At 41.9% G+C, this 23,245-nt stretch overlaps 1 protein-coding gene across 1 annotated transcript in view; it reads right to left on the bottom strand.

Moving 5' to 3' along the window:
* Nucleotides 1-5,187: 5,187 nt before the first annotated feature.
* LOC149069007 (lewis-type alpha-(1,3)-fucosyltransferase-like) overlaps nt 5,188-23,245 on the bottom strand; it is a 37,042-nt gene continuing 18,984 nt past the window's right edge. Inside the window, exons 2-3 of the mRNA XM_089251061.1 lie at nt 15,395-16,054; nt 5,188-5,840 (exon numbers count right to left, since the gene is read on the bottom strand). Of these exons, the coding sequence (XP_089107187.1) occupies nt 5,242-5,840; nt 15,395-16,028 (1,233 nt within the window). The 5' untranslated portion in view covers nt 16,029-16,054 and the 3' untranslated portion in view covers nt 5,188-5,241. The remainder of the gene's footprint in view (nt 5,841-15,394; nt 16,055-23,245) is intronic.

The raw sequence follows: 23,245 nt of genomic DNA on the forward strand, positions 1-23,245 counted from the left end.
AAAAAATGCTGGCATTAATTTTTGCAAATGAAACACCATTAACAAAACAAAAAATTATGTTATTTTGACTGCCATTGTGGATGTGCGCGATTATTTATGATATTATTACTTTAGTGCATTTTTCATGATCTTCAGAATTTAAGGCATATTTTCATATTTTACAGCATTATTTTGCATATTTCAGCATAACAATGAAGAGGGATTTGTCTAAGCTCTGTCTTCCCTAACTTCATTTCTCGCAATAAGCAATTTCAACAACCTTTGACATCGTTTTTGGCGATTTTTCGGCGATATTGGCAATTTTATTTGTGTAACTTTAGTATCATTTTAGACAATGATTGGTGATTACCTAATTTCCCGCATTTTTTTTTTCGAGGAAATATGGTCAGTCTATTTATAAAAGCATATTTTTAGTTTTTTTTAGGGTATAGATGCATTTTTTGTAGAGTATATTCTATCGGAGTCATAAAAATTCTAGCCCTAATGATAGGAATCGAACTGGGGCTCCCGGAATGTAGACCTGTCAGCCAGGTCCGTCATTTGGGGGCTCAGGGGGGTGCTTGCACCCGCCCCGGTTTTGAAAAATACACTAGAAATAGTATATATATATATACTCATTGCCATAAAAATTTGCGCACCCAGAAGAAGTCGTCAAAATGAAACGAAATTGTACACATGTAAGTACTACGTTGATATAAGTAAGTGATTAGAAAATCCAAGAAAAAGGATCATTTATTGCAGAAAAAAGTCCAGATGAACAGAAGTTTTAGTACTCTGTTGGACCCCCTCTAGCGCGAATGCACGATGCGATACGAGCGGGCATTGAGGCATACAAGTTCCGTATGATGTCCTGAGACATCTCGTTCCACAGTTGCTGTAAATGCGCCTCTAGTTCGACCAACATCCTAGGGTGTCCAACTTGCCGTCCCAAATGATCCCAGATATGCTCGATTGGTGACAAATCTGGGGATAGAGCAGGCCAGGGAAGGGTGGTAATGTGGCGGAGGCAGTCTTGTGACATCCTCGCTGTGTGTGGCCTAGCATTGTCTTGTTGAAAAATGGCTCCTGGGAGCCCTGCCATGAGTGGCAACACATGTGGCTGAAGGATGTTATGGACGTACCGCTGGGCTGTCATTGTGCCATGGATCAATATTAGGGGTGACCGTGTATCGTAAGCAATGGCACCCCATACCATGACACCAGCTGTGGGAGCGGTGTGTCGCTGTAAAGCGAAGGCAGGATTGAAGCGTTCACCACGGAGCCTCCACACACGAACACGATTGTCATCACTGCTCAAGTTGAATCTCGATTCGCCGCTGAAGACGACCTGGTTCCATTCCGTTGCAGTCCAATCCCGTCGTGCTCGACACCACTCCAAACGGAGGCGTTGGTGGGTGGGTGTCATTGGCAGCACACGTAATGGGCGCCGCGATACCAGATGTCCTTCAGCCAGGCGCCTTGCGATGGTTCGGGAAGACACAGGGGCCCGTAGTGAAGCTGCTGCCTGTGTCTGGATAGCGGCCAATGAGGCAGTTGGCTCTACGCGTACGTTTCGGATGATGTGACGGTCTTCTCGACGACTGGTCTGCGAGGGCGTCCTGAACCTGGTCGCCGTGTAAATGACACCTCCTCACAGTAAAATCAGAACGGCCTAGTTGACGAGCTACTCGCCGAGCTGACCACCCAGCTTCCATCATCCCGATGATTCTTCCCCTATCGAACTCTGACAACTGCTCATATGGTCTTCGACGGCGCCGTAACGGCATGTCTACCTCAGCATTTCCTTTGCAAACGATTAAATACACTCCAGCAAGCTCTGCTTACCTGTTTTATACTCCAAAGAGAACGAAGTTCAACGCCCTGTAGTGGCATTGCGCAATCACGCTGCATTTCTAATCATTTGCATATCTGCCCGACATGTACCTTCAGGCCAACTTTCGTTTCGATCCCACAATTATTTCTTGGTGCGCAAATTTTTATGGCAATGAGTGTATATATATATACACACACACACACACACACATCCATTGGTACATGTTCTTTGCCCCCCACCAGGAAAAAGTTGAAATGACGGTCCGGCTGTCAGCCTACCCTTGTGAGGGCCACGGTATTGAAATGCTATTGCACCTTTTGTCTGGTATATTTATCTGTTTTTCCAGCTGAAGTGATAAACGCTTTTCCTTGTAAAGATAGAAATTCTTATTTTTGCATTCATTTTTTCCTCAGTTGCTCATATCTTCCTTTTTTGTGTGTATGTCCAGGCTAAAAATAAAAATATGTGCGAGTTTAGAGAGAAAAGAACTGCAGCCGAAAGAAAACTTCCGACCACAGATAGATCGGTCTTGTTTCGCAACATGCATCATCCCTTTCCCCATTATTGTAACGAGAAATTGAAACAACTGCAAAAGAAAAACAATACAATACAATACAATACAGTGCATCTCGCGTCAGATTATCCCATGCGAGGATGTTTCATTTCGTCCTCCAAATGGAAAGCATTTTATCTTTTCCTCACATAGAAATTTGCCAGAAATTGAGGCTCCGATTATATACATCAAGGAAACGAGGGCAGAAAAAATAGATCGGTCTATAGTTAGACTGTTGATTTGGATTACAAACCAGCTTTCGCCATGATTATTACGAGAACGCTGCAATGATGCCGTACGCGGAGACGATGGGGAAAGGAGGCGTGACTATGAATAAATATTCATAGGGGGGCTTAGCTGTATATAGCCTAGGGTGGCAAATTTGAGTAATAAGTGACCAAGAAAATTAAATATACATAATGGGAGAAGGGCAACGAAAATTGTAGAGCCCACCATAAATCCACATCTGCCTAGAGAGCAAGGGGCTCGTTCACTAGGTCGGTGAGTGACTTGGATAGTCTGCAAGCATGTGAGTAAACAGAAGAGTGCAAGCACGCGAGTGACCTAGAGCGCGTGTAAATATGCGAATGAATAATCAAAAGAGTAACCTAGAGCATGGTCGGAACTGTCCAGGCGGAAAGATTTAGGGGGCGGCAGTGGGAATTTATATTATAAGTGGGAACAAAGAGCACCGTTACAAAATTATCAAATTTTAAAGTTCTTTGGGGGAGGCAATCCTAAGGTCATCATTACACTATAAAAGTTCTTTTATAAAACTTGGGAAAATTCAAAGAAAATAAGCGCATCAGTTACATTCGAACGAATATAACCGATGCGCTTATTGGCTGTTTTTTCAAGTTCGTAAAAGATATCTTTTATAGCAGTATTTCTGAAAACAAGGACCAGTAAAATGTCTGAAACTATCTGAAGAATAATTTGTGTCCCGTATTACGGGACATGCCTGTAATTTTCGACATTCCGATTGTATTTTTTCATACGTTTGTCCCGTTTTTTCAAAGATACTTATTTGTATTTGTTCGTAATACACAGCGTTTTCATTATATAAATTATGAAAATTATGGCGAAAATCATAATTATTTAACGCACATATTTGTCCACTTCAACGTTTTTTTCCGCTACTTTTCAGCAATTTAAATTACGATCGGTGATTGTGCCTACCTTTGTCAAAGTTTTTTTCTGTCACTATTGGTGATGTCCCGTATTTGATGGATAGATAATACAGTGCCGTCATTTCAACTTTTTCCAGGGGGGCAAAGTACATGTACTCAATATATTTATAATTTTATATATATATATATACACACACAATTTTTAGTGTATTTTCAAAAGCCGGGGGCTCCCCCAAACGACGGGCCTAGGATGATAATCTCTCAACCCCTGACACCCATCAGATCATTTGAATATTTTTTTTTCGTGAAATACTATACATTTTTGTTAACTGCGACTTGTAGCAGCCCTTTATTTCCCACACCCTTCAACAATTTTCGCAGTAATTAGAGGTTGCTGTCACGGTCCCAGGTTAAAATTCCTTGGGGGGGGATATATACTTAAGACATTTTTCCCCTAACGAGCTTGATGCGACCACCGAAATAGACACATTTCCAACCCAAATTATTTAATGGCAGTAAATTGAGATACAGCGATATGACCAGAGTTGGCGTTTGGTGAAATAGTCTCCCGCTTAAGAATGGGTGGTGGTCGCACCTGGTTCCGTTGGTTTTTTTTGTTTTTTGGAGGGGGGGCTCACTTATGGTAATAGAACTATAAAACACTTACGCATATCAAATGCGTTTTTTTTTCGTAGTAAACAAGGTATTCTGAGCTTCAATTGATTTTGATTTTAGAATTTTCATCAATTCTGGTGTTATTGCTCTCATTAATTCTGGATTTTCATCAATTCTCCATCAAAATTTTCTTCTTCTTAATCATTATGAATTTTCATACTATTAATTCTGGGACTTCTCATCGATTATGAATTTTCATCAATTCTGCGATTTCTTCTCTCATATTAATTCTCAATTTTCATTGATGAATAGATATTTTCCAGCATTCGTGTATATTCGGTGATAATGCAAGAATCTCTGGGTGCCCGATTCATGCCCCGAAAGCATGGGAGCATAGACTTAAGATATATTAGTATTAGTATAGTATTATTACTCTGTGCATGGGAGTGACCAAAAAAGCGTAAAGCATGTGAGGGATCAAAACAGTGTGCACGCATGTTTTAAAGACTTGGGGAGTGACCAGAACAGTTTGCAAGCATGGGAGTGACCAAAACAGTTTGCAAGCATGGGAGTGACCAAAACAGTTTGCAAGCATGGGAGTGACCAAAACAGTGCGCAAGCATGTTTCAAAGACTTAAGAGTGTGAGTGACCATGACTACAACAGTGTGCAAGCATGTGAGTAACCACGACCACAAGTTCTCTGAAAAGAGTGACTTAGAGGCACAGGTGTACTTGCAGAAGTGGGGGGGGGGTGGGAAGACCAAGCGGGATTATATCACAGGGAGGTGAATTTGAGGAATCAGTTAAACAAAAAATTTGACCAGAGTGGGAGAAGGGCGGCAAAATTCGTGTAGCCCACAGGCGGCAAAACGGCGCCCCTGCTTTTGTTCATTTCTGACTTTTTGCCGCCGCCCCCTCCCCCCCCCCCCCTCTTTCTTCCCTTGTCTTGAATTTTACTTCTTACTAAACTTCTGCCCTACTTGCCTTTTCCGGCTTCTAGCGTTTCTGGAAATAGCAAACAGTTGTTTTGGAACGGAACACATAAGAGAGAAAGAAACTCCAATGACAAGATGGCTGTACAAAATGGGTTGCTTTATTGTTTATTCTCAATGTCCATATTTTTGTATATTTACATGACCAGATGTGTGTTGAAATATTGCACCCAGCTGAAGCAGGTAGAGTTGTCGAACCACCACTCGAGCAGGTCCCTTTGCTTTCCAGTGACTTGGGTGACCTCTCGGTGTAGAATTTCGCACAATCCGCAGGACAAATGATTCATGGGTTCGTGCACGACCGCGTAGTGGGACTTCCAAGAGTGGTATTCCATGTACCTGTCCGAGTCCTTGTCGAGTTCCAGCAGGTACGTGGCCAGGTCCTTCGGATCGTCGTAGTCCAGCGCATCGATGTACGAGTGATGCGGCAGGATGTGGGCGTAATCCGCTCCCCCCATCACGATGGGCACCATGTCGGTCTTCAGGACGTAGAACAGCTTCTCGGTGACGTAGTCCCTGCACAGGGAGTTCTCGAACGAGAGGTAGAACTTGCAGCGCCGAGATACGGTCTGGTAGCAGTCCTCGGCGCTGCTGGTAGGGCACGACAGGTTCCCGCAGCGTCCGTAGACCTCGATCGGCACGTACTTCTTCAGCTGGTGGACGTAAGACTTGCGACGGCTCGGACTGTCGCAGTTACTGACGATCCAGCAGATCAGGCTCGGCTTCTGGAGAATTTCTAAGGACGGAAAAAAAAAAATTTTTATAGTGTAGTCCATGTATAAATTTGTCTTCAAAATTACTGTTTTTTTTCGTTCCGGGAAAAATTTGGATGAACTAATAACTTCCCGGGTGTCCATCAGTGGTTCTCAACCACAGATCATGGAGGCCCTCTTTTGGTACTGGGATATTCTATGGAGGCCACGAGTGGAAATAAAATAATATAAGGGGGAGCCGTAAAATAGATTCGTATTGTAAAGAAATCGAGCTTTTTTTCAAGTGAAATATGGTGGGAAGAAGTTTTGACTACTTTCAGAATCAAGCAGAACTGAGCATAGAGAACCAGAGCTATCTCCACATGTATACAATTTTAGTACAGGAAGTGGGATAAGGCAAATCCATAAATCCGCCTTTGCACCTGAATAAGGGTCGGGGGTTCTAGATAAGACAGTGGGGCCACAAGAAAAAAAAAAAGATCAAAATGGAGGGGTGCAATGGGTGAAAAAGGACTAAGAAACACCGCACACTATATCGATGTTCTTCAACCGTTGCCGGTCCTGTCTTTCCGCGAAACTTTTCGCCAAATTCTTGAAACAACTTCATGTTAAGGAGGAAGCAACACTCTTGCTTAGGTGCTGAGGATGATTTTGAAATTTATATTCGTGTAATTAAAAAAAATTTCAGCCACATCAGTAATAAAAAACGAAACACAGGAATGGAATGAATGTTGTAGCAGCACTTTATGTTCTCAAGAAACAGCGCTGAAGCCACGTATCAGTGATGGTAACCTCGTCAAGCGAAATTTGCCTTTTGCAATTAGAAATGTCATCTCCACAAGATTCATCGCGAGACTGGTTATTTGTGGAGATTACAAAGAAGAAAATTCATCACGGCCCCCACGGGGACTCGAACCCCGGTCTCTCACTTGCCGTACGAGTGCTCTGCCATCTAAGCTATGGAAGCAGATAGAATGTTTCAACCTTGGAGCGTATACAGTCAAACCTCGTTAGTGCGTCACCCGGTTAATGCGTCACTCCGCTTACCGGGTCACTTTTTGGAAGTCCCAATTGTCCTCAGGCAGGAATTGACACAGCTATGGCTTACTCCGTCAAGTCACCCCGCTTACTAAGCTCTCCCAAGAGTGACTCATTAACGAGGTTTGTATATATATGTTGAAAGGCACTGTACATGGACGTGGACGGCGTCAACAATTAACTAATAGCTCGTGAATGACATAGGCAGGACCGTCATTTCAACTTTTTCCGGGGGGGGGGGGGCAAAGCACATGTACCATTGTGTATATATATATACCATTTTTAGTGTATTTTCAAAAGCGGGGGGGGGGCCTAAATGACGGGCCTGGACATAGGCCAACCAGATGGCCACATGCAATTAGAAATGTCCTCTCCACTTGTCAATACAAGATTCCCCCGAAGTCCACGAAGTCATTCGAGTCCCCGTGGGGGCGTGATGAATTTTCTTCCTTGTAATCTTCCATCTCCACAAATAACCAGTCTCTCAATGAATCTTGAATTTCCCTTTTGACTAAATTTTTCCCACATATTCCGAAATTTGTGCTGCCATCTACTGGTGGAAACATGTAGTCAATTATTTTACACTAGAAAAGCACTTTGTTGTGAGTGTGTGTTGTTTTGCATTTATATATTTCTTCCAACAAAAATTCTTTTGTTTGATGACCTCTCAAAATTTCCCACAAACGCCAAGAAATTTCCCATGTGGACCAATTTTGGCTAATTTTTCCCACGAGTTACCATCACTGCCACGTATATATACAGTCAAACCTCGTTAATGAATCACTCTCGGGAGAGCAAAAATATGACTTAGTAAGCGGAGTGACTCGTTAAACGGAGTAAGCCATAGCTGTGCTAGTTCCTGCCTGAGGACAATTGGGACTTCCAAAAAGGGACTCGGTAAGCTGAGTGACGTGTTAACCGGGTGACGCACTAACTTATGAGATGCAGATAGGATTATGACCCACACCCGATTTTGATAGAACCCCCTCCCGAACCCACGGCCTGCATCTCATAAGTTAGTGCGTCACCCGGTTAACACGTCACTCAGCTTACCGAGTCCCTTTTTGGAAGTCCCAATTGTCCTCAGGCAGGAACTAGCACAGCTATGGCTTACTCCGTTTAACGAGTCACTCCGCTTACTAAGTCATATTTTTGCTCTCCCGAGAGTGATTCATTAACGAGGTTTGACTGTGGGTGTGGGTCATAATCCCGACAGACGAAATCCCGACAGGTCAAAATCCCGACAGGGTCGAAATCCCGACAAGTCAAAATCCCGACACGGTCAGAATCCCGACAGGGTCGAAATCCCGACAGGTCAAAATCCCGAAAAGTCGAAATCCCGACAGGGTCAAATTCCCGACACGGTCAAAATCCCGACACGGTCGAATTTAAAAATTCAATTTCGCCGTATAATCGCCGCACTTCGCGATTTCTGTCGAGATTTGAATTTCTTACGGCAAGGGGCGTTGGGGCGCCGATGAGAATGATAAATTGCGATCAAATAAATTTTTTAAATTTTAATTTCGCCGTATAAGCCGCACTTCGCGATTTCTGTCGGGATTTGAATTTCTTACGGCAAGGGGCGTTGGGGTGACGATGAGAATGATAAATTGTGATCAAATAAATTTTCAAATTTTAATTTCGCCGTATAAGCCGCACTTCGCGATTTCTGTCGGGATTTGAATTTCTTGCGGCAAGGGGCGTTGGGGTGACGATGAGAATGATAAATTGCGATGAAATAAATTTTTCAAATTTTAATTTCGCCGTATAAGCCGCACTTCGCGATTTCTGTCGGGATTTGAATTTCTTACGGCAAGGGGCGTTGGGGTGACGATGAGAATGATAAATTGCGATGAAATAAATTTTTCAAATTTTAATTTCGCCGTATAAGCCGCACTTCGCGATTTCTGTCGGGATTTGAATTTCTTGCGGCAAGGGGCGTTGGGGTGACGATGAGAATGATAAATTGCGATGAAATAAATTTTTCAAATTTTAATTTCGCCGTATAAGCCGCACTTCGCGATTTCTGTCGGGATTTGAATTTCTTGCGGCAAGGGGCGTTGGGGTGACGATGAGAATGATAAATTGCGATGAAATAAATTTTTCAAATTTCAATTTCGCCGTATAAGCCGCACTTCGCGATTTCTGTCGGGATTTGAATTTCTCGTGACGAGGGGCGTTGGGGCGCCGATGAGAATGATAAATTGCGATGAAATAAATTTTTCAAATTTTAATTTTGCCGTATAAGCCGCGGTTCGGGATTTGAATTTCTTGCGGTGAGGGGCGTGGGGGCGCCGATGAGAATGATAAATTGTGATCAAATAAATTTTCAAATTTTAATTTCGCCGTATAAGCCGCACTTCGCGATTTCTGTCGGGATTTGACTTTCTCGCGATTAAGGGCGTTGGGGCGACGATGAGAATGATGAATTGCGATCAAATAAAATTTTCAAATTTTAATTTTGTCGCATAAGCCGCACGTCGTGATTTCTGTCGGGATTTGAATTTCTCTCGGCGAGGGGCGTTGGGGCGACGATGAGAATAGTGAATTGCGATCAAATAAAATTTTCAAATTTTAATTTCGCCGTATAAGCCGCACTTCGTGATTTCTGTCGGGATTTGACTTTCTCGCGATTAAGGGCGTTGGGGCGACGATGAGAATGATGAATTGCTATCAAATAAATTTTCTAACTTTAATTTCGCCGTATAAGCCGCACTTCGCGATTTCTGTCGGGATTTCCGTTTGTCGCTGCAAGTGGTTTGTGGCGCATACCATGATCAATGGAGATCAATAATTTGGAAATTCATTTACTTTTCCAACTTGGCGAAAAGCAAAGGATTCAGGGTTGCCTTTTTCTGGCATTTATCGATTTTTCTATCCTCCACAAACACTGCTGTTCCTTATTATTTTCTTTGAGAATTTTTCGAAATTCTTTCTCGCTCAAGTTTCAAATAGACTTAAAATGTCAAATGATATTGCACAAAGTTAGACCGTTTCATGAAGATCTTAATTTAAAATTTTCAAGGTTTTCGAAAGCAATGTAATAGTAGAGAAATATTTTTATTCATATGTATAAAATTACATGTCTTGACAGCTTAATTCACTGATTCATCGCCGAGCCGCAACCACTGAAGGTCAGGCCCGTATCTAGAAATTCCATGCGGGGGGGGGGGGAGACAAGGTGGTCAAATAATATATTTGGCCATGTTTTACCTTATTTCAATCATTTTCTCTCATTTCGAAGGGACCGGATCCCCAATTCCCCCCTTCTCACTACGAAGCTATAAACATAAAATTCTGTCAATAGTTTTATTTTATACTGTTGGGACTCCCAAAAAAATTTCTTAAAATTCTATCTCTAAGTTGGTCTTAAGGCTTTGAAGAGAGTATGCAAATTGTGTGGTAGTGTAGTTGCATACAGGGTGTCCTTTAAGAGTTAGTACGGCCATTGTCTTCTCAACCATCCGTGGTAGAGATGATTTCAGTTTGAAAAAATGCTCAAAAGGCGTTCAAAAATTACCCTGTACCAGTTTTGAGAGTGAAAACACAGTGTGTAACAAAATAAAAAAATATAAATTTTTAAAACTTCTAATTATAAAGTGACTGCACCGTATCTCCTGAGACCAACAAAAAAAATCTAAGTTGACAAGTACAATGTTCGCCGAGATATTTGAATTCAAAATTCGAAGGAAAGGTGGAAAGGACAGCATAAATTTGGGGAAGGAGCGTTGTCGATTAGTTTTTGCTGTCTTTTCATAACTTTTCTCCAGTTTTCGAATTCAAATATCTTAGCGAATATTGCACTGAGAAACATGCAATTTTTCTGTTGGCATCAGGAGAGACAATGCAACAACTTTCAAATTGGAAGTTAAAGGACGGGAAATCAAAGAAAAATTTAGATTTTTTTGTTTTGAGCCACACACACTGTATTTTCCGAGGATGATATCACTTTCCGCTATCTATACGAAGGTTTCAACGGTTGGCTGATGCGAGATGAAGTTAGGAAGGAAAAATTCACCTGTGCTCTTGCTAGGAATCAAACCCACGTTCTCGAGCTTTCTGGGTGAGCCCACTAGACTACAAAGGCAAAGAATATCAATTTTTCCTTGGAACTTGTATGCGATGAACGGTCGGACCTAACTCAGGCCTCTGGAATCACGAAGTGCGGCTTATACGGCGAAATTAAAATTTGAAAATTTATTTGATCACAATTTATCATTCTCATCGGCGCCCCCACGCCCCTCACCGCAAGAAATTCAAATCCCGAACCGCGGCTTATACGGCAAAATTAAAATTTGAAAAATTTATTTCATCGCAATTTATCATTCTCATCGGCGCCCCAACGCCCCTCGTCACGAGAAATTCAAATCCCGACAGAAATCGCGAAGTGCGGCTTATACGGCGAAATTAAAATTTGAAAAATTTATTTCATCGCAATTTATCATTCTCATCGTCACCCCAACGCCCCTTGCCGCAAGAAATTCAAATCCCGACAGAAATCGCGAAGTGCGGTTTATACGGCAAAATTAAAATTTGAAAAATTTATTTCATCGCAATTTATCATTCTCATCGTCACCCCAACGCCCCTTGCCGCAAGAAATTCAAATCCCGACAGAAATCGCGAAGTGCGGCTTATACGGCGAAATTAAAATTTTAAAAATGTATTTCATCGCAATTCATCATTCTCATCGTCACCCCAACGCCCCTTGCCACAAGAAATTCAAATCCCGACAGAAATCGCGAAGTGCGGCTTATACGGCGAAATTAAAATTTGAAAAATTTATTTCATCGCAATTTATCATTCTCATCGTCACCCCAACGCCCCTTGCCGCAAGAAATTCAAATCCCGACAGAAATCACGAAGTGCGGCTTATACGGCGAAATTGAAATTTGAAAATTTATTTGATAGCAATTTATCATTCTCATCGTCACCCCAACGCCCCTTGCCGCAAGAAATTCAAATCCCGACAGAAATCGCGAAGTGCGGCTTATACGGCGAAATTAAAATTTGAAAATTTATTTGATAGCAATTTATCATTCTCATCGTCACCCCAACGGCCTTCATCGCGAGAAATTCAAATCCCGACAGAAATCGCGAAGTGCGGCTTATACGGCGAAATTGAAATTTTAAAATTTATTTGATAGCAATTTATTATTCTCATCGTCACCCCAACGCCCTTCATCGCGAGAAATTCAAATCCCGACAGAAATCGCGAAGTGCGGCTTATACGGCGAAATTAAAATTTGAAAAATTTATTTGATCGCAATTTATCATTCTCATCGGCGCCCGCACGCCCCTCACCGCGAGAAATTCAAATCCCGACAGAAATCACGAAGTGCGGCTTATACGGCGAAATTGAATTTTTAAATTGGACAGTGTCGGGATTTCGACCGTGTCAGGATTTTGACTTGTCGGGATTTCGACCCTGTCGGGATTTTGACCTGTCGGGATTTCGACCCTGTCGGGATTTCGACCCTGTCGGGATTTTGACCTGTCGGGATTTCGTCTGTCGGGATTGTGACTTGTCGGGATTTCGTCTGTCGGGATTGTGAACGGAACCCATTCAGGACCATCCTACTCTCTTATCGTTATCCAGGGCCGGACTTAAGCAGGTGCAAAGGGTGAAGCCGCACCGAGCCGCTAAATTTTAGGGGTCGCAAAACGAATTAAAAATACTTTGTTTACATTGAGAAAAATACGTAGATTACATTTTTACTTCTTATCAAAGCAATATCTTAAGATTCGGTCCAAGACGGGACCCTCGAGATCTATGATTTTGATAGAACCCCCTCCCGAACCCACGGCCTGCATCTCATAAGTTCGTGCCCTGGGCAAATATTGTTTTTGGGAGGCTCTTGTAGTTTTCTTTGAGGCAGAGGCGTGGGGAGAGATTTGCTTGCAATACAAAAAGCAACCAAATTCTGCGCCCTATAAATTTGTGGGTATGTGCCCTATTTGTTCACGGTCGCTGGAGATAAGAAAGAGCGCTGAATTTTCACTAACGACGCACTTATTTAAAACTACTTGGGGGGGGGGGGGAGGTTGCTGCAAAATGCATGCCTGTCCAGCTGAGATAGTATTTAGTTAATATAATCCGCCGTCTAGCCCTTCCATTGCGATGTGCTGTGCACAGATGTGGTAGCGATGGCGCCCACATTTTGCAGCAGAATGGGTTCGATGCATAGACTAAAGATATAATATTCTAACTCTGTGGTTCGATGCCTATGCCAGAGAATAGCATAGGCATCGGAACCATGCGGGGCCGAGTCCCATTTCAGCCACCTCAAGAATCGGGGAAAATAATTTCGGAGGGCCGCAAAGCAGCTGTTTTCACACCGGGCCGCAAAATAGTTAAGCCCGTCCCTGTCGTTACCCAATAGCTATTTCCTGAACCGTTGGTTTTAAGAACTACTTTCAATTAGGGGCCGTTCAAGTATTGCGTAAGCAAAATTTTTAGCCATTTTTGACACTCCCCCCCCCCCCCCCCGTCAGCAAAGTTTCGTCATCAGCTCTGCCCCTCTTAATCCTTACTCATATTTTCATAAAGTGTGGTTGATGACGTAAGCATTATCCAAACCCTCCCCCATCAAAAGTCAGCAAATCGGAAACCCCCCCCCCCATCGATGATGACGCAATACTTGAACGGCCCCTTAGAAAAAAATGTTTCGAATAATGTCGCCCATCTTTAAATGCCATTCAAATGAAAAAAAAAAAAAAAAAGAGAAAATTATTAACAAAAAAGTTACAAAATTTTCATACGGTGTCCCTGTTCTCTAACTGCTAATTGGAAGGCTGTTGCTCTGTTTCCCCTGAGGCCAACAAAATTTCCACGTTTTCCAAGTGCAATATTCACTGAGATATTGTAATTCAAAAATCAGAGAGAAGGGGGCGGGGGAGAAGAACAGCATAAATATTAGAGAAAGTACCAGTTTCCGTTAGTTCCTGCTGTCTTTTCGCTCTTTTTCTCTGAATTTTAGAATTTTTAAATACCCCAGTGTTTATTGCACTTAGAAACATGGAATTTTTTTTTTTTGGCCTCGCGAGAGACCGGGTAACAACTTCCTTATTTGGAAGTTAAGGTCATTCAAGTATTACGTCAGCATCGAGGGAGGGGGGGGGGGGGTTTGGATTAGCTGACTTTTGATGGCAAGGGGGGAGGGGGGGGTTTGAAGGTTGCTTACGTCATTCATCAACCACCCCTTTTTGAAGATATGAAATATTCTAAGCTGCTGACGGGGGGGGGGGGGGCGGTCAAAAATGGCTGAAAATCTGCTTACGTAATACTTGAATGGCCCCTTAGAAGACAGGGAAACCTAGGCTGACCATATTTCCTCGAGAGAAATACGGGAAATTGGTATTCCAAATACGGGAAAATACGGGACATCGCCAATTATTGCCAATTATCTCCAAAAATGTCGCCAAAACTGAACAAAGTTGCCAAATATTGCCGAAATTACGAGAAAAACAATATGGCCAGAAATGAAGCATAATGCTTCATGAATAAATTCTTTATCATAAAATGAATTCCACGAGAAAAAGCGTTTACCAAGACAAATGTGGGAGATTAATATTCTTATTTATAGTTGTAATTATCATAATATAATTTATGAATTGAAAAATAATTTCAATGTTTCACTTCAATAAAGAATAAAAATTCAAGTGGGCTTCGTGTAAAATACGGAAAAAACCGGGACATTTGCCAAAATGTCGGGACGGCCAAAAAAGCACAAAATACCGGGACTATCCCGGGGAAATACGGGACATATGGTCACCCTAAATATGCGGGAATAAAATTTATTTTATTTTTTTTTTTTTGCTGAATACCCATGCGTTAAAAAAAATACTAGTTACTATATTTTCAAATTTTTTTGCAAAATCACTTTTGTTAAAACCAAAAAACGTAGACAGTGGGATATACCCCATAAAAATTTTAAAAAAATTATAGTCTCATATCATATATTGTGCATTTTCATGCTGAGCATCGGTTTAAAACCAACAATCATTTTATTTTAAGAACTATAACAGGAAGTTCTATTTTAGAAGGAAGTTATTCAGGAAGTTGCATATTTTTAGTGCATATTTGCATATTTTTAGAGCATATTTGCCACTTTTTTAGAGCATATTTGCCACTTTTTTAGAGCATATTTGCCACTTTTTTAGTGCATATAATCCGAGCTCTTCTCATAACCCTGAGTTTAAAAAAAAATTCCCTACAGTGAGAAAAAGCAACCCCCACATTTGTTCATGCAGGGTCTGAAAGGCTTAAGTACATCCAATGATAATATTTTTCGGCTAAATATTAATTGTTGAGATTCAGGTATCTATTATTTTAAGTTACATGACCGACCGGGCATGTAAATTTTTAGAGATTTATCCAGCCCTGGAACTCAATGATATTTTCTTGTTCCTTACAGCTTAAATTTGATTCGTATGGGCTCGTCTCCCAGATATGGAGTGGGGAGGGCCCCGGGTTTCCATTGTGCCGGTAAAAATATAATTGGGGAAACGTTGGCCTCATGGGCCCATTTAATAACTTACTTCGCTTGGTGTAACGATTCGTTCTAGGAACAACTCTCCCATAAGGTGTGAATACGTCTGAGTCGCTCCTGTAAGTAGCAGTCCATCTCACCGATCCTTCGATAGCCTTCAAGACATGCACTGAAGTATGCGGTGGAGCCTCCAGATTGAACAGGACCCATCGCCGTTTGCCGTCTTTAGCAGGCAGGTCTTCGAGATCTATGTTACGCCAATGCAGGACGACGGCGTCGCTCCAGTCCAAGAGACTGCGATTGGTGGTGACCTCGCAATCCACGGGGCACCCGATCCTACCCGGGCGAGGTATATAGTCTCTCTGCGAGAAGAACGAGTTCCAGACCAATATCCTGGGCTTAGGGTTCGTAGTCCACGGGAACAGCCGGGCAACCGGGCCCAAATACTCGAAGATCGATTTCTTGTTGGGTTTCGAGCTCTTGAAGTCGTTCGTCTCCAGAGGGGAGAGGTACAGTTTGCGTCCGGCGTCACTGAAGAACGAAGTGTCGATGCACAGGGCGTACAGAAAGATGGTGGTCAAGATGGTTACCGAGATTAGGGTCAACTTGAACGCTGTCCGCTTGATGGCGCCTCGCGGTGGACTGGATGAAGTGTTTGCTTTGGCCGGGATCTGGAAAACCATTCCATCGCTTTCACTTGCTAAGGTATCTGCAAAAGAGAACATAACATAGCGGCATTAAAACAAAAATTCGGCGCTGTTTAGCAATCGTTTTAAAACAAAAATCTGCAGTTGTCCCTATATTTTACGAACGCGACGGTTGTGCAGAAAAAAAAAAATGGAGGGGCGTGGTATTCACAAATAGGAGCGTAAAACGATGGTTGATAAGAGAAATGCAAACATGTGTAATCACTATTTTACTATCGGAAACATTCGACAAGTTCGGCTTTAAAATAATGTAGAGGTTCCCGCGGGGCAAATGTGGCCCTCGAAGCCTTTTTTTTTTTGGAGTGGCTCGTCAATGAAAAGACTTGTATGGTTACAGAATTTATAAAAATGCTGGAAAAAAACTCCAATGAAAAAATGTATTTCCAGAATCGGTGAGAAAAGTAATTTCCAGATTTTTCTTTTGGAAGGAATTTTGCAATTAAGGAACAATTATTTTATAATTAATGAGAAATAATTTCAGAATTAATGAGAGCAATGATTTCAGAATTAATGAGAGCAATGATTTCAGAATTAATGAGAGCAATGATTTCAGAATTAATGAGAGCAATGATTTCAGAATTAATGAGAGCAATGATTTCATAGTTATTGAAAGAAATAATTTCAGAATTCGTGGTAAAAAAATACAGTATTTCGCAATATAAATTAATAATAATAATTCTCGTAATTACTGAACAATATTTCCTGAATTATCGGAAGAATTATTTTCAGGTTTCATGGAATTTTTGTTTTTTTTTTCTATTTCTAATGAAAAGATAATTTTAGAATTATTGAAAGAAATACGGTATTTTCAAGTTTCATTAAAATTGATATTTTTAATGAAATTTTTTTTTTCAGTATTAAGTGAAAAAAATTATTTCACACAATTCATAAAAATTCAGAATTAAGGAAAGTTTTTTTTTCAGAATTAAGGAAAGTTTTTTTTTCAGAATTAAGGAAAGTTTTTTTTTCAGAATTATTGAAAGAAATTTTTTCAGAATAAATTATAATTTATATTTGATGAAAAAATACAGAATTCGTGAAAATTTATATCCAATGAAAATGATTTCGGGACTGAAATGAAAATTAATTATTTGATGAAATTATTTTTCAGATTGATGAAAATTGATATCTAATCGATAAATAATTTCAAAATATAAAGTTCCCTAATAATTTAGGGTCTCGGTTTTACTCGCAGTCCCGGGCCCCACCCGTTATAAGACGGGAACCACTGAATGAATCTAGATGCAGTATGACTTATTGGCCCTCGAGCTTAATAGAATTTTTTTTCTGGCCCGTAAAGTCTGAACGGTCGAAGAGCTCTGGCCTACGAGTTTACTCCGACTGGAACTAGGCTGACCATAATCCTTTGGGAAATTGCTAGTTTTAGCCAAAAATTATGACAAAGGTGAGTTGGCAATTAATCGTTAAAATCCTTGAAAGTTTCCGATGACGGAAAATTGAGCACTAATGCAAATTGCAGCAGATTAAAACGCATTTCATGAAAAAAAATTCAAAACATGATATAAACATGTGAGATGAATATTCATATAGTCATAGTTATCATAATATGTATAACTTAGAAGGCAAAAATAATTTCAATCCGATTTCAGTAAAGAATAAAAATTCAAGTAGGTTTCATTGAAAATACGAAAATGTCACAGAAAATACGAGTCATATGGGAACCGTCATGGCCTCCCAAAGATACCAGCCTGGAGCGGGGGGGGGGGGCCGCTCCAGGATATGGGGGACATGGGCACCGTAGTAAGACCTATATGGTGGCTATTTTAGGAACAAACAATAATAGTTTTGACTGTTGTCTTCCTGAATAAAATATGCTCACCCCAATCAGGGCAACAACTAGATGCTTGGTCACATGGCCCCCACATAGGGGGGGGGGGCTGACAGGGTTCTAGCCCTGGGAAGATCTCAGCCTAGGGGCCCCGCTACAGGATCTGGGCCTGCCCTCTTTGAAATGTTCAAGGAGAGGTTAAAGGGCGAAATCCGTCCCACCCCCTCTGCTCCAGCTCTCGAGGCACCAAACCCACCTGCTCCCCCCCCCCCCAGTTGCGAAGCGGACCCTAAGAACCTGGAATGAGGAACGGACTGATCGCCCTCCATATTAAGCTCCATATTGCCGCTGTGGTGGTCGAGTGGTTATAGTGCCGGACTCGTGATGCGAGGATCCGGGTTCGAACCCCGCAGTGGTGGTCGGCTGAAGTTGGTTTTCTGTGGTTCCCGACTTCAAGGCGCAAATGCGAGCCGATCTCCCCTTTAAAAAGTCTCGCCACAGAGAGCAACAGTCCTACAACGATAAATCATTCAATCATAACACTTCACTCATAGTTAGAAAAACTGGGGGCAGATGACAGCACTACACATAACAAGCATTACACAGAAACAAACTTTATAGTCAGGTTGCACTACACGTACACGCACATTCCCGCATGTACCGATTCGTTGGGGGTTCCGCGGGGTGCATGTGTGGTGTAGCAGTAGTAGGTAGGGCCTCCAAAAAAAAAAATGGCTCGGGGATCCATGATGTTCTTAAGTCAGCCACCTCGTTGGGCAATTTGCCTGTTGTGGCGTTGTATTTGTATTTGTATAAAAGAAAAAAAAACTGGTTTTGCCTCTCCAAGTGACATCTAATCGTTAAAAAAAAGCAGGATAGGGAACATCGATTGGCCATAGCGATAATATCGACGCCATACTTTCCGCTCAAAGATGGTGGATGAATCAGCCTGGTGCTTCAAGAGGAGCGATTTTCAAACCTAGTCATTACGAAAATCAAAGCTAAAATTATACGCTTAACAGGCAATCACGAATTCGCGATCAAAAATGCATGGGTTGGGGACAGAAAAATCTTACTTCCTTTTTTTGTGTTAACTCCCATTTGTGTTTACTGTTTTAGAAAATTACGGGCATTTCGCATGCGCGGACACAGGCGGGATTTCTAAATACGGACATTTGGTAACCCTATTTTTAGGCAGCGCCAAATCGATGTTCCCATGAATGGCGCTTGCTTTTCCTCTGAATGGAATAGAAGAGAGAGAAAATCGTGTGTTTTCGGAAACACGAAGTCGTTTGATTTATTGAATTCCCGAGGGATCTAAACGAAGTATGTATTTGTATTCACGCGAGAGAGTAATGTTTTCGCATGCGTGCGTGCGTGTTTGTGTGTCATTTCATAATAATGTCGAAACTCATTTAGAAATAATAGAAGTGTGACAAAATGTTCGCATCACGAGAACGGCGGCAGGTTTCGAGGGGTGATGAATCTGGAGGAATGAGTGGTTAAGCACACCACATAAAACAAGAGGAGGGTGATAAAATTTGTATAGCTTTGCAGGTAATAAAACCATAAATGCGCCTCTGCATAGAGAGCGAGGAACTACGTCAGTGTGTGGCCAATGCCTAGATAGAACACTGTGCAAGTATGCGAGTGATCAAAAAAGTGACCTAGAGAGCAAGGGACGGTATCAGTGAGAAACTTAGTAGAGAACGAGGGACCAGATCGGTGAGTGACAAAAGGAGTTGCCTATAGCGTGTGCAAGCATGTGGTGAGGGACCCAATTAGGATGCAAGCATGCGATTGACGTAAAGAGTGTGCAAGCTTAGGATTGGCCGAAAAGAGTAACCTACATAATGTATAAGCATGAGAATGATCAAAAGTATGACCTGGGGAGTGAGTGACCAGGTAAGTGAATGACCAATAGAGTGACCAAAAGAAAGTGTGATAGAATGTGAATGACGGGAAAAAACTGACCTAGAGCGTACTCAAGAATGCAGATAACCAAAAGAGTGACTTGGAGAGCAGGGCAACAGGCAAAGCCTCCTAGATAGACCGTAGTATCTAGGAGGCTCTGTAACCGGTCAGTAAACGACCAAAAGATAAACAAAAAAAGTGTACAAGCACGTGATTGACCAAAAGAGTGACTTACGGACAGAGGTGCATTTACGCATTTACAGCGGGCGAGTACTGAGTTGGCTATGTCTTAGGGCGACAAATGTGGGGAATGAACGGTCAAGAAACTTTATATACTAGACTAGAATGGTAGAAGTGCGGTAAAATTTGTGTAGCCCACAGGCGGAAAAACCAATATTCCGCCTCTGGAGTTCGGTCGTCCTAGTGACTAGGCAACGTCGACTATCAGTGTCGTGAACGGCTATAAAATTAACTTTTCGTGGTCTCCTCAACCTCCTTGGCTACTCCGTGGGAAAACTATCGCAACGAGACGAACTCCAGACCTATATATTCTGGAAACTATGCTCCAGACCAACAACATCGTAAAAAAAATTGATTTTCAAACATCAATTCCATTATTTTTCTTTCTTATCCCCTACGGGACAGAGCCCGGGCAATTGTCTGGGTCCTACAGTATTACTCTTGTATTAATGGCGGCATTATTGTTTAGGGCTCGAGTGGCAAGATGCTCATTTCCGAACACGTACGGCTGGCGTCAGGTTCGATCCCAGAGATTGGCGAAGGAAAAAAAAGCTCTTTAATGCCAGATCATTCTAATTCACAAATTTTAATTTGATGAATAAATGGCAACATCATTGTTGAAGACTCGAGTAGCAAGATGCAAATATACCTAGCGTCGGGTTCGACCCCAGGGATTAGAAAAGAAAATTTCTTCTCTGAGACTACCACGCACTGATAGATGGCGCCTTCTCGATAAGCCCTGCTCCCCTCGTGCTCGGCTAATCATGTTCCGTCGAGATAGTTAAAGGAATCGGCGATTCCAAGTACGGGACATCACCAAAAGTGATGCCAAAGATAAGAAATCCATACTTTCTAGAATACCGACACAGTCGTTCCCTTTGAAGGATGAACCAGTGCCGTCTTAACGCATGGGCCGGGGGGGGGGGCCCAAGAGAAGAGGGATCCCCACAAAAATTAGATCTGGTTGAAGTTTTTAGGAATTAACCAGGTGTGACCCTCAGAAAAATCACTTGACCCGAAGGCCCATGATGCTCTCAAGACGGCCCTGGGATGAAACGGTAGCGAAAATTGCCCCATGACGATGGATGAACCACGTGAACACGCGTCACTCTTTTTCCGCGGTCGAGCTTGTAACTATTGAAGTAATTTTGCCAACATAATTCGAAGTTCTTCTGTCATGTCTGACATTATGCGGGTATGTTTGGCTGTGATCTATTGACAGGGGATGCCAGGAAGTGATGAAATTCAATCGACAAGCATCGAGTCAGCAGATTACGCCACCAAACAGAAATAAGTTACGCCACTTGTGTGTATGCGCATCGAATCCAAGGTCGCGCGAAAACAAAATTTAAGGTAATAAAGTGAGGCGGAATTTTTTGGTCATTTATTTTATTTATCATGTTGTAACAAAAACCTAACATTAAAATATAGGTCATTATGTAGTAGTAGCATCACGGTCAGAAGCTATATTTTTGTCACTTTTTGCCCTTTGGGGGTGAAGAACTCTTTCACGCACCCGCATACTGTAACTTTCTTAATTGTTGAATTAGTGTTAGTAGACATCCATTCCCGAACCCAAACCTTCAGGGCTAGGATTACTTGACGTCATTCCAACCGTCCTGTTAGGCCGAACACATAGTGAGGCGACCACGAGATACGGGAGCACGTACTAGAGACTAACGACGAAAAAACAGTTGTATTGTTTTGTTCTACACCGCACAGATTCGAGGAGCGAGACAAAAAAGAGAAAGATGCCACTCAACGAGGGGTGCACGACTTGAACAATCCTGTTTGTTTTCACCTCTATCTGCTGATTGGTCCGTTTCTTCCTTTCTTTCCCCCTCTTCTTCGGAGGTGTCATCATCATCACCCCACTCTTAAATTTCAGAATACCTCCGGCCATTTTGTCTCGTCCCTTTTCCGCTTTTAGTATGTGCATCTTCCTCCACTCCTATGCATTTTTTTCTTCCTAGTCACAATTCCTGCAGCTTGTACCTCTTCGCTCCACTATCATCACAGCCTCACACTTCGGAAAATCCGCCCTTTTGTCCTCCTTTTTAGGTTTACAGAATTCTTTTTTTTTCTGAGAAATATTTTCTTTTTCATTCTGAAACATGTCTTTTGGTTGTCATGAGAGTTTTTGCACGTCTTTTCCCCACACGTTTACACGATTTGACCAATCCAAGAACAAAGGAAGCATAACTCTCAGGAATCGGGGCGTGGTTACTTTTGGACGAATATCCGTGGAACGATCGTTGAGAACCCATCCGTGTCTCTCGGATTATTCTTTACAAGCATGAAGGGATGGTAGACACCCCCCTAATTTCTTTCAAGCAGGGCATACGCTATTATAACCACAGCCCAGCTTGCTCCAGGACAATATGAAAATCGCAGTCCGAATAACAGCTCTGGAAAAAAATATAATACTCGCAACTTCCATTTTGACAATACAATCGTTTGTTCACCAACACCAAATCACGTGTACTGAAGTGGGGGGGTGGCGTTACCTCTTCCCTCTTCAATTCAGAAATTGAAGAAAATTGGTTGTAAAATGCACTCAATTCTGATTACTGGGGCAAATCGCCTCTGGCAAAAAAAAAAAAAAGCAATGCTCCCGAAAGAAAAAGAAAACCTTCTAAAGACGAATCTCTAACAAGACTATGAAAGTTTTCAGAAATGCCAATAAATGCAACAAATAGCAAGCTTCTTGGCCAAAGAAAACCTCTCCGTGCTTTTGACAAAGACTGCAAAGCAATAAAGCTGACCATGGTGAGGACAATCTCCAAGTGTTGATCGTCTGCTTTGCATCCATGGCCAGGATGAAGGGCTCCACAGTTTTTGAACAGTTTCAGCTTGGCTGATTATCGGGCACCTTAATGGCATATCATGGCAACATGATATGCCATTTTTTTTGATAATCCGGTCGCTGTGCTGTGATAGTCTATCTACGACAAGGGTGCTTGACCTTTTGGAGAAAGCGGACCATTAAAGTGATATGGAAATGTGCCGTGAGCCACTTGAATGATCTCGAAATGTGCCGTCAACCAATTAAGTGATCTGGAAGTGTAATTATTGCCTAATAATGATACGGAAGATTATATATATATATATAGATATAGATATATATATATATATAGCATTAAATTGACTCTTCGTCAAACGTGGAACCATACAATAATGTGTGAAATAACCTAATAACTAATTCACTGTGGATCAACCAAAGTTTGCGCAAAATTTTAAACATCACACT

Source organism: Pholcus phalangioides, unplaced genomic scaffold (assembly GCF_987345545.1).
Source record: "Pholcus phalangioides strain wild (caught in Gottingen) unplaced genomic scaffold, Ppha-v1.0 ptg000024l_1, whole genome shotgun sequence".
NCBI classification, from domain to species: domain Eukaryota; kingdom Metazoa; phylum Arthropoda; class Arachnida; order Araneae; family Pholcidae; genus Pholcus; species Pholcus phalangioides.